Raw genomic sequence first — 13,358 nt, forward strand, 5'->3', positions numbered from 1 at the left:
GCAGAGCTAGCCTAGGCTAAACTAGCTGTGGAGATATGAGAGTCTGTTGGACCACACAAGAAAAATCATTGCAAGGGCCACAATTAGCCGTATACCACCCCTTACGGAAAAACCACATGACTTCACAAGACATTTCCACATGTTTTGCACATGTGAAAACATTTGTTTTTGGAAATGTCACATGTGAAGTGTTCCAAAAACACGTTTTCACATGTGAAAGGCCCGATTTATTGGCAAGAATATATTACTGCACTTCGATAAAAGTTGCCCGGAATCAAGTCAATATTTGTGCGATTATCAACTAAAAAGTTTAAGTGCAGAGGGACACTTGACATTAAGGCCTAGAGTCAATGAGATCAAGCGTAAACACTCGATAGCTGACAATAATGAGGATTTCTAGGTGTAGATTACATATCACATTCCAGTGTTCCAACTTGTAAGGCTACAAGGGATTTCCCTTAAAGCAGCTCTATGCAGCCAATGGCAATTTCTGCTTCAGGTATAATGCCAGAAGACACTTGTGGATTTGACAGCTCTAACGCAGTTCCAAAACAATCGCTATGTGGGTGTCCACTAGCGTGGATATGATATAATCTTGCCCTAAAAGTGCATAAATACTCTCTGGATTTGAACTTGCAACAATTTGTCAGCATGTGGGAGAATTCAGAGCTCAGGGATGATAGACATGTTTCCTACTAGTAATTAACAGTTGGAGGGTCATACAAGTGGATTTTTGCCAGTCCTATGTGGTAAATTCCCACTTCCCACTAGGTACAATCATTACTGCACTTTGAAATATAGGTGGGGCATTGTGCTGGCGGGGGCTCATTAGCATATGTGGGGGCATGGTCTATAATATGTTGTATTTGTGCCAACCTTCAGTGGAAATGTTGTACCAGTTTAAGTGGTTTTATCATTATGTTGATGAAGGTTGAGCACCTCTTTTGACATTGTCAGTACTGCAATCTTTGTTTAAACTTGTGACAATCAAGAGCTGCACTGTGAAGAGGTTACTGTGCATTTCTAGTAGCTTAATGGAAGTTGGTTCACAGAAAGTTAATGTTTAATTTTCAATAATTTATGGACATCTAATTACAAGTGGGTTATTGCTAATCCATCACACTCACTAACTTGATGGTCTGGAAGGGAAGTGAGTATTACAATTACATGGTGACTAGTCATAAATGAGCTATTGTATGGTTCTTTGGTATCACATGCACTTGTCAGCCTTTTAACAAGGCTGCAGAACTGACAGTGTACAAGCTTAATGTTTATAAACAGAGCATATTAATTGGGATAACCTTCCCTTATGGGAGACCGAAAAAAAGCTAGCTGAAAGCCACGCCTGCAATCTTCTGATAGGCTGGTGCTGTTACAGTATGCTGCCAATCAGCAAGTGATGTGCATGTTGTCAACAGAAGAGTCAGTGAAGGCAGAGTAGGTTATTGTCAAGATTGCTGGTGGCAGCAAGTTACTGTGACTTTTAAAATAACTTACTGCCAAGTAGTTTCCAGTTAAGAAATGAGTAATTCACAGCAACAAGTTGACATTAAGTTGACATTAAGTTACTGGAACATTCATATTAATAACCTCTTCACAGTGCAGCTTAGTGCTGCTCATTACCGACACATTATCTTACAACATTTGCAGAATGAACAGTATCAAAGGATTTGCATTGGCATAACTATCAAACACTTAAACTGCTACAACACTTCCACTGACGGTTGGCACAAATACACATATTTCACCACACCTCCAAATATGCTAATGAGCCCCACCAGTATATTGCCCCCACCTACCAAAGTGCAGTGATGATCGTGTCTTATATTCCAAATATTAGGTAGAAAAATGTCCCATTATACCTACATGTTGACAACTGTACCATGTGAGTTCATTGTGCACCTGTAAAGTTAACATTTTACCTTGTTGTACCCCAGGTAACGACAATGTAGTACACCCTAACCCTACCCTTGTTTTTTGAGAGTGTGTTAATACACAGTATGTTCCATGCAATTCGTATGAACCTGGTGGCACTGCAGATACATTGACGCACTCCCAACTAAAATGTTCAAATCCCCAAAGAATTAATGTATACTCTACGTCAAGTGTCCCTGAGCACTGCTAGTTTTATGTTGGTGGTGATAATTGGACAATTATTTACTTGAATCTGGGCAGCTTTTAGCAAAGTGCAGAAGTGCATTCTTGCCAATAAGTATGTGGCCATATATCTTTCACACTCACAGATCTGGTGGTGTAGCTGCACTATAGCAGGACATTTCTCTTTGCTAGCGACCAAGAGGTTATGAGTTCAAATTCCATTTAAGGCTGAGTCCCATATGTGGTCACAGTACAAGATTGTACAGTAATTGAAATCAGAATACAGCATCATACTGACATTTTATAGAAATAACACCTTCAAGTTGTTGTATTTACACAACCGTTCAAAAGTTTGGGGTCACATAGAAATGACTGGTGTTTTGCAGGAGTGATGGTTGCTGATAATGGGCCTCTGTACACCTATATAGATATTCCATTAAAAATCAGCCGTTTCCAGCTACAATAGTAATTTACAACATTAACAATGTCTACACTGTATTTCTGATCAATTTGTTGTTATTTTAATGGGGGAAAAATGTGCTTTTCTTTCAAAAACAAGGACACTTCTAAGTGACCCCAAACTTTGGAATGGTAGCGTAGGTGTCTAAAATGATGAATAGTTGTTCTTAAAAGAGAACCCTTCAAAAAGAAAAAAGAAAAGAAAGAAAAGGATACAAAAGTACAGTAGTTTGAGAAATGTGTTTCTGTAAAGAGATCGGTACATAGCAGCACTTCAATCCACATCAATCTAGATCTATATGTTTATGGCTGCATTTGAGTTTGTGGAGAGATGTTCTCAGAGCCAATCAATGCATTCATTTAGAAGGGACTGCATCCATCTCTCAGCATTAGTGATGTATTGATCTCCTGCTCTCGTTAGCCAAACACATTGAATGAAATGAACCCAACTATTAAGCTCAATGGGAATGGTCAAATGCCAAAAATGTAAATACAACATCATCAACAATATTTCATGTACGAGTGAAGGAACTGAAATTCTAAGGGTTACAGTACAGTGCCCTGAGGCATCGTCGCTGTAATTCATGTCATCGTGATCTCAAACTTCAAAAAGGGAGCTAAAACAGAAAGATGTTACTTGTAGCCAATGGATGGTTGAATCCTAATCTACAACACAGTGTTTGGGTTATTGGTTTTTCTAATTCATTTTGCCTTGGCTAAGTGCTCTCAGTGCGATCAATGTGACTGGTGGGTCTCTGGGGACGACAGTCTTACTAATTAGGAGTGAAACAATAGGCCTGTTTTTTATTTTTATTAACAACGTACCATTACTGTATATTTCACCATGTTTTGATTATATGAATTCATTTAATTTTACACATAGAATTCTGTTAACTACTTTTTTGAGTATTAAAATATACTTACTGTATATTACCCTTACACACAAACGTAGATACACACACACACACACACACACACACACACACACACACACACACACACACACACACACACACACACACACACACACACACACACACACACACACACACCCATAAACACACACACACACAAACACACACACAGTCAAAGCTGCTGTTCTAATATATACTATTGACTTCACTACCCACTTTATATTTTTAAATACAGTCTATTATTACATTGCATATGACCTATTCTATTACTTCCACTAGTTGTTTTTTTCGACTTGATTATTGATGAATGTACTGCATTGTTGAGGGAAATAGCACATAAGCATTCCCCTGCACCTTGTATACCTACTCTTGAGTCAAACTCCACGTGGCCATCTAGTCAAAGTCATTCGGCTTCTCCAAAGCTCTGATGCTGCTGATGGTCATTAGTAACCTATCAAACTTGCTAACTGCCTGGTACTCAGCACTCTATTGTACCTCAAATCGCTCTGACGTCAATACAAATGTGATCGAAAATCTAATCACACACTTCATGAGAGCCCATGAGCTCATGTGGACCAACATTTCTCTAGGCTATGCAATTTCACACATATATTATTTAGTATGTAAAGACAAGATTAAATCAAGTATAGTCTGATGGGTGACAATATTAGCCTATCACTTGTGAATTATATGTTATCACTTGTGAATGATGCCCAGTTTAAGGCAAGAAAGAATGCCTTTTTTTTGTGACGTTTTCTAATCATAGTCGCACACCTCATGTAGCCTAGCCCATAGGCCTATATATGTTTTGATAAGGTTTGTATCACAACTAAAGTGGCCAAATAACTTCAAAGTTAAGCACATTAATCCGCTTTACCAGTGGTGTAGAGCCTAACTGCCATACATAAGCAGCGTGTGAGCTTCAAGTTTGGGGAAGATCATTTTAACCATAAAAATGCACCTTTATCATAAAAGCATTACATGCATAATCGCATTTACGGTCACTTTTGATAATGGTCTTTTCCGCTGATGGAACATTCAGGCTTATAGCCTACTGCCGGGTGCGCATTGCTGTGCTTATAATGTGAAGAAATAGCCTAATAGTTTATCAACATTTTAAGCTAAACGTTGTGTCAGCCTCATTGCGTAAAAAAGCTTTTGGGATGCTAGTGGTTGTATTAATTTGGGATCTATCGCATCCCACAACTGTCCCAGAGTATGTTTGGAATATTTATTTCTCGCACAGAATAGAGTAGGTAAACTTTTGTACAATGGGGGATAGTAGATTGACAAAGGCTAGTGCTTTTGCTGTCCATTAGGCTACTCATCTTGTTGGCTGACAAAAAGTAAATGTGGACAGTTCTTCCAATATCTTCAATATGCACCTTGGAATTGAATAAGGACGTGGGCAGTTGCATCCCGGATGTGTCTGTCTTCACTTGTAGCCTGTGAGAAAGACACGATCACGTGTTGGAAAGCCATGTGAGTGAGATGAGAGGTGCTTTGGAGCAAACAGCACTCAGGGAGAAGGGCTGCAAAAGGCATGGATTTTTTTAGGGTGCATTATGGCCACACAAAGGGGAAATTAAAGGAATTATCAAGTGCTTCTCAAAATGTGAATAAGAGAATGACGAAGTCTGTACAGTCTGCGCAAAAAACCAAAGCAGAGCTCATGACTTTCAAGTGACGTTTTTCAAATCATCATTAGTCGCATCATGCAGCCTTACAATGTATTGAAAATCAAAACATATAGCCCAACGTTTGTAGAACCATTAAAGTTACATGAATAACTCTAAATTATACATAAAGGAGGACCTATTTCTTCATTAACACTCAACACAGAATAGCCAAATGTGCTCACTCCCTCAAATCGTTTGGAGAAAATATCCTTTCTATTTTATTTAGCTATGTTCAATTGTATTCTTCATACTATAAAATAATGTCAAATAATGCCGCGGAATTCTAAGCAAATCTTGATAAATGAACTAGTGTAGCCCACAACCATATGGCATAGTTAGTTCAGGACCTAACATAAGGACAACTCAGAGTATGCTATTCTGTTCTTCTGAAATAGCATGTTTCTTTGGACCTGTCTAAAATAAATAATTGATTTATTCTGAAGGTGTAAGCTATATTACATGGATTTATTAGACTTTTTAAAATGTAGATGTTCCAAAGGTCTATATCAGTGGCTTGTAGGCTATGTGTAGAAGCCAGGAGATGCTAAATGTGTTTACATTAATTAACGGTCAATTACCGTGAGACCGACAGTTATTTGCTTGACAATCACCGACTGGCAAAATTTTGTGACCGCCACAGCGCTAGGTGAGACCATAAACTGCTCATGTACATAAACATTATGTGATACATTTGACTGGATTTTGATTGGTTGATTTGATACACCCTCCATATGTATTTGGAGAGTAGATTTAAGATATTAGGGTATGAATTATTTATTTGAGGGTATTTTCATAAATGTGCAAAAAAAATAAGCCCTTTATGTATTACAGTCGTCAAAAGTTTAGTATTTGGTCCCATATTCCTTGCACGCAATGACTACATCAAGCTTGTGACTACAAATTTGTTGGATGCATTTACGGTTTGTTTTGGTTGTGTTTTGGATTATGATTTGTCTGATATGAGCTGAATGGTGAATAAAGTCGTGTGCCATTTTGGAGTAACTTTTATTGTAAGTACGAATAGAAGATGTTTCTGAACATTTCTACATCCAAGTGGATGCTACCATGATTATGGATAATCATGAATGAATTGTGAATGATGATGAGAGAGAAGATTACAGAGGCACAAAGATGATATACTCCCCCCCCCCCCCCCCCCCCCCCAAATACTAACCTCCCCTGTTATTGGTAATGGTGAGAGGTTAGCATGTTTTGTTGTAGCCTCTGAATGGCATCTCACTCATTATTATTCATGATTCATTCATTTCTTAATGATGGCATTATCAGGATTACATTTAGAAGTGTTCAGAAACATCTTTTCTACTCACTGAAAAGGAAAACGTGATGGATTCTCCAGTCACCGTGCGGACAGGACTGTGGATTCAGGGAAATCGAGAGGGAGAGGGGGTATGTCTCTCCATTAGTATATACCTGATGGTAAAATGCAGACCGTTCTACCTCCCAAGAGGTTGTTATCGTGACTGTTGTATATATTCCACATCAGGAGAACAACAAGCTGGCGCTTAATGAACTGCAAAAGGACAATATAGGAACATGGCGGAATCCTATTACACCGGCTATAATACTCAACGCATGCAGGGGCTACAGTCCATTACAGATTACAAAGGTAGACCTAGTCGTGACCAATCCAACGACGCCTCTCTACCAGCGAACTCAAAGCATTTTATGCAAGTTTTGACAAAAACAACACCGAGCCGTGCACGAGGGCACCCACCGTCCCAGAGAACTGGGTGATCTTGCTCTCCGAGGCCAATGTGAGTAAGGTTTTCAATCTGGTCAAAACTTGCAAGGCCGCGGGATTGGACGGTATTCCAGGGCGCATTCTCAGAGCATGCGCAGACCAGCTGGTAGGCATCTTCATGGTCATTTTCAGACCTCTCCTTGTCCCAGTCTGTAATCTCCACATGTCTCAAACTGACCACCTTCATTCCTGCCCCAAACAACTCTAAGGCTACCTGCCACAACAACTACCGCTCTGTAGCACTACCATCTGTAATCATGAAGTGCTTTGAAAGTCTGGTCATGGCACCCTAGACCCATTCCAAATTGCATACTGCCACAACAGATCTACAGACGATGCAATCTCAACTGGTCTCCATAATGCCCTCTCCTACATGTACAAGAGGAACACCTATGTGAGAATGCTGGCTCACATCAACACCATTATCCCAGAAACCCTAGACCCACTCCAATTTGCATACCGCACCAACAGATCCACAGATGATGCAATCTATTGCACTCCACGCTGCCCTTTCCCACCTGGACAAAAGGAACACCTATGTGAGAATGCTATTCATTGACTACAGCTCAGCGTTCTACACCATAGTGCCCTCCAAGATCGTCACCAAGCTCGGGAAACTGGGACTGAAAACCTCCCTCTGCAACTGGACTCGGGACTTCCTGACGGGCCGACCAGGTTCTGAGAGTAGACAACACTTCCTCTGCCACGTTGACCCTCAAAACGGGGGCCCCCCAAGGGTGTAAGCTTAGCCCTCTCCTGTACTTCTTGTTTACCCACGACTGCGTGGCCATGCACGACTCCAACTCCATCATCAAGTTTTCAGACAACGCAACATTAACAGGCCGCAGTGGAGAGGGTCAAGAGCTTGAAGTTTCTCAGTGTCCACATCACTGAGGACTTATCATGGTCTTCTCACACCAGAGCAGTTGTGAAGAAGACATGGAAATGCCTCTTCTACATCAGGAGGCTGAAACAATTTGGCATAGGCCCTCAGATCCTCAGGAACTTTTACAGCTGCACCTGAGAGCATCTTGACTAGTTGTATCACTGTCTGATATGGCAACTGCACCGCTTGCAACCGGAAGGCCCTACAGACAGTGGTGCGGACAGCCCAGCATATCACTTGGGGCGAGCTCCAAGCCATTCAGGACGTACAGTGCTTTAGAAAGTATTCATACCCCTTGACTTATTCCACATTTTGTTGTGTTACAGCCTGAATTCAAAATGCATTAAATAAAATAAAATACATCTCACCCATTTACACACAAAACCCATAATGACAAGGTGAAAACATGTTTTTAGACATTTTAGCAAATGTATTGAAAAATAAATATCTCAATTACATAAGTATTCACACCTGAGTCCAAACTTTGTAGAAGCACCTTTGATTACAGCTTTGAGTCATCTTTGGTATGTCTGTATCAGCTTTGCACATCTGGATTTGGGGATTTTCTCCCATTCTTCCTTCCAGATTTTCTCAAGCTCTGTTAAGTTAGATGGGGATTGGCGGTGAACAGCAATCTTTCCACCGATTTTATATGGGATTCAAGTCTGGGCTTCGGCTGGGCCACTCAAGGACTTTCACATTCTTGTTCTGAAGCCTTTCCAGTGTTGCTTTGGCTGTATGCTTGGGGTGATTGTTCTGTTGGAACGTAAATCTTTACCCCAGTCTAAGGTCGTTTGCGCTCCATCAAGGATTTGCCTGCATTTTGCTCCATTCATTGTTCCTCTATCCTTACCAGTCTCCCAGTCCCTGCCACTGAAAATCATAAACATAGCATGATGCTGCCACCACCATGCTTTATGGTAGGGATGGTGTTAGATGGTTGATGAGCTCTGCCTGGTTTTCTCCAGACATAGCACTTTGCATTCAGGCCAAAGAGTAACATTTCTGCCTCATCTGACCACAACATATTTTGCCTTATGCTCTCAGCATCTTTCATGTGCCTTTTTGCAAATTCTAGGCCAGCTGTCATGTGCCATTTTCTCAGAAGTGGCATCTGTCTGGCCACTCTCCCATAAAACACAGATTGGTGAAGTGCTGTAGAGACTGTTGTCCTTCTAACAGGTTCTCCCATCTCAGTCAATGAACTATGTAGTTCTGTCAGAGTGGTCATTGGGTTCTTGGACAACAACACAACAAAATGTGGAATAAGTCAAGGGGTATGAATACTCTCTGAAGGCACTGTATATATTACCTTTAGTATAACACCATAAGAATTTATACCATAATTTTGACTTTGATACCAGGTTTAGTATCATGATTCTCGATACCATCACGATACTCAATGCTCAGTATGTGTAGATAATCCTTGCTACCACGGCTCTTTTGAAAGACATAATGTTAGTCATGGGGATCGCTAGCTAGCGAACATTAGCTTGCTGGCTCGCTAGTTAACGTTATGTGTATGATCTGTGTATTAATATTCATTTTTGGTATCTCAGAAATGCATTTACATTGTTAGTTAGTTAGCTACCTGCAGATTCATACACCAGCATTGCATGAATAGTGGCTAGCTATGACAATCCGTTTGTACTGTAGCTAAGGGTTGGCATTATGGTTCATTGTTTAGCTAGCTAGCTACATGTCTAAACAAAATATCCCACTTCACAAGAGATTGATTACATGACCAATCAAGTTAGCCAGGTGTGTCTGGGGGTGATTACAGCCCTCTATTGCATTTCATGAACATGTGTGCAAGTCTAGTGCCCCATTCACTTAGTGCCTGGAGTGTGGTTATAGTATTTATTTCACATGACTCATCAATTTAGACAAATGTCTGGGTAAGCATCATCTAATAAGTATACAATATTTGTATCTGGACACTTTCAAAGTCAGATTAAGATATAGGTCAAGGACTAGATAAAGTGTATTTTTACCTGGAGTTTTTCCCTTATTGTAGGCTACTACTTTCACCACTTTTAAACATTGGAATCTTTAGTTGTTTACTACAATACCATACTCACTCTGTTTAGCACATGGCCTCACATGTGAATCCCAAGAGGTGGGTGGGGCTAAGGCTTAAGAGGGTATCAACTTTCAAAGCAGAATTGTTTTCCTATTGTTCCTCAACTGCAGTTTATGATATACAATTTTGTAGCTCTGAGTCTCTACTTTTATCCAATGTAAGAAACACAATTTCTAATTTTGCTACACAAGACCGAATCGAGGCCGTGGGTCACATTTTTACATCAACATTTTTCAGAGACAGCCATGTATGCATTAATGAATCAATCATACAATCAATTTGACTTTGCATTTACCAATCTAACTACATAAGAACATAATGCTAATCATTTATTTGAATGGTAAATCTCTATTGATGAACTGGGTAATTCGAGATGTAACTTAGGCCTATTCACATGAATGCATATTCAATAGGAGTGTGAGCATTCATTGAGTTATTGAGCTTGTTTTGGCTGATTTCATGGGGCTACAGAAGACAATCTGTTTCCCTTCCATTTGGGACTTATTTTATTGTACTGATTAACCACATTTGCATAGAAGTAGCTTATTTTATAAAAGTGTGCGCTGTCTTTTTAACCAGTAATGAGGCCAAGAGACCGATTAAGTTAATTAATAAAGTTTTGGTGGCAATCAGCTTTGAAATCAGCATATTTTGTGTTATAGTTTGCATATTATCACAAACAAAGTGCCAGGGTAGTGAATTTATGATAGCTTCAGTTGTAAGCTAGCAAAAACAGTTAGTCTATAAAGCAGTACCGGTATCTTCTTGCCTTGTAAAGTGTTCTAGGCTGTATGGACATTGTTTTGCGAACAGTAATGAACCGTTTCAACATTTCTACATTCCGTGTCGCATTATTCAAGTGTGTTAACTTCTGTGCAGCATGAGTGGGGAGCTAACATGATCCAGCCCAGACTCCCGTGCAGGCTAAGTGGAGCAGGCACAGTGCTTTCACGCTAAAAGGGTGATATCGCCGTTTTCATGTTCTAGTATCAAAAACGTACAGAAGTCTCGGTATACCGTGCAACACTACTACCAGTCACTTTTTAATGTATAAACCCACCTCAACCACTCCAGTACATTGAATATGGTACTGGCACTGACCTGTATATCCTGGAATTCTCATGTTTCGAACTCACATCGCCATTCTTGTTTTTTTGTTGTTGTGTGTTTAAAAAAATATATTATTATTATCATCATCACTGCATTGTTGGGAAAGAGATCTCAAGGTAAGAATTTCACTGTTCTGTTTTACACCTGTTGTATCCTGTGCACGTGGTGAATGCAGTTTGAAACTTGAAAACACACACACGAATACGGTTCACTCACAGTAAAAAGACTTCAGCAGGAGTTCTTAAACTTTTTCAGCTCAAGACCCAAAATGAAAAAATTTCCTGACCCAAATCGTCCTCCATTGACCGAAATGAAGAACAAATTGGTTTTGATTATACACTAGATGCATTCTCATAACTTGCGACCCACCTCTTACATGCTTAGGGCCCACTTTGGGTCACGACCCATAGTTTAAGAAACCCTGATCTACAGTACAGAAGACATTGCAAAAAAAGCTGCGATGCCTTTGGCTATCCGGCTCTAGAGATCACTACTCTACACTTCACTATATAAATAAAGTGAAGCATTTAAGACGAAAGATCAGTGGGGCCTGTGATATCATGACAATTACAATGTGTAGCATAACAGTACAGAGAGTCAATAGAACTCCATAGCTTTGGGGAATAGGCACATGCAGGGGCATGTAATGGGAGTCAACCACTAGCCTGATGTGAGGTTTCACTTCTCACAGATCTATGATGTATGGGTGGGGGGAATTTGTCGCTCATTGAAAGGTTCAAAAGATCCTCCGAAGAGGATATGGACACAAAGTAAAGGCTGAACATACTGTGTTTACGCAGGCGGGCATGCACGCACACACACATAGCACACACATGTGCAAGAGAGTTCACACACATATGCACACATAGAGAAGAGGGGGGTTAAGGGAGATATCCTACCATCCTGTTCTGTCTTTGTCAGCTCTACTAGTTTCTTCTGTTTCAGTGTGTCCACCACGTCGGCCAGGCTTCCTTTGCGGCGTTCCGGGGTTCTAAAGGCGGATCCGCCTAGCAGCTCGCCGCAATCCTGGGAACACTCCTCAGGCTTTGGTGGAGATATAGTGTTATTCCGGTAGGAGTTCAAGGAACAGCCCTTGCTACTAGCATTGTCCTATAGGAACAAATAAAACAGGGGTGTTTTGGAATTAGTGGAATGACAATACTAGGACTTTTTCACTTTTCTTTAGTAGCTTATGGCCATTATTTCAACTAATCACTCACCACAAAGTTAAGTGTAACTTACAATCTATTTCTCTAACAACTTTTAACTTTTCATCACCTCTCTATTGATATCCCTAGACTAATGTCTGTGGTTGTTGTTGCTGTGGGTGTTGTTTAAATTGGTGCTTAAATCATGGCGATCATCTTCTTACAGCAGAATTTAGACTCGGACCAGGTTGCAAATCTAGGTATTGGCAGCCAGAGAGTGACATCTTGGCGCAGAGGGACTGGCATGGCAGTGGGGAAAGGTCAAGTTGAGATATATGTCCCAAATGGCTTCCTATTCCCTATGTAGTGCACTACCCATAGGGCTCTGGTTAAAAGTAGTGCACTATATAGGGACTAGGGTGCCATTTGGGACAGACAACATAACTCAGCGGTTTCGCAACAAAGACTGTCCCCTTCGGGCTTGTACCAAGAACACGGTTACGGATATCCCCTCCCTCCATCTTGTGATTGACGAATGCAACTCAATACAGAAGAATGACACAGGTCATACATACTGTGGGGCAAGGGTGAGAGGTACATTTTACAACTGTCATACATGGAGATAGCTGTCCTTTTCAGGTTAAAAAAACTAACTCTGACCCTACATCAAATAATCCCGCAGGGATGACTATGGCCATTTGGGGCGAGTGATTCAGCCATGCTTTTTGTAGGACTATGAGTTTTTGTAAGCAACTGATCAGTAAGCAACTGATCAGCTAACATATGTGACTCATTTCAGGAAACTAGGCGTATGTCGTGCGTCACTACTTCACAGGAGAGCGATTAGTACAGAAACTTTTTTTTAATCAAAATGTGTTTTCTTTTGGGCAGAAATGCCTTCAGGAACATGTGAACTTTCATGTGCCTTAATAACACATATTTATGCCATCTGTAAATATGAATACAATGTTAAATTACGAGCCAAGTTGGTTTAGCCACAGAAAAAGGCAGTAAACTTCCCGCTAGCCATGATTGGCTGAGATAATGAGTTCGGACCGGTCTGCCACGCTTCTGTCTATTTGAGCTGGTCAGTATGTGTAGGTAATCCTGTCTAACACGGCTTTAAAAAAGATATATCCCGTAGTAGAACTGCATAAGTGTTGCTCTCCACTTTCTGGAGGACCGAGTTTTGAAATCAGTGTAATTAGAGTATGATAGCT

The 13,358-nt window shown here is 40.4% G+C and overlaps 1 protein-coding gene across 7 annotated transcripts in view; it reads right to left on the reverse strand.

The window, feature by feature from the left end:
- The window catches only part of LOC129862758 (transcription factor SOX-6-like), a 155,596-nt gene that overhangs the window by 72,058 nt on the left and 70,180 nt on the right, over window positions 1–13,358 (reverse strand). For all 7 annotated transcript variants that reach the window (XM_055934709.1, XM_055934712.1, XM_055934714.1 and 4 more), the window contains one exon: window positions 11,890–12,100. In XM_055934709.1, coding sequence (XP_055790684.1) covers window positions 11,890–12,100 — 211 coding nt within the window. The remainder of the gene's footprint in view (window positions 1–11,889; window positions 12,101–13,358) is intronic.

The sequence above is a fragment of the Salvelinus fontinalis genome, chromosome 9 (genome assembly GCF_029448725.1).
Source record: "Salvelinus fontinalis isolate EN_2023a chromosome 9, ASM2944872v1, whole genome shotgun sequence".
Taxonomy (NCBI): Eukaryota; Metazoa; Chordata; class Actinopteri; order Salmoniformes; family Salmonidae; genus Salvelinus; species Salvelinus fontinalis.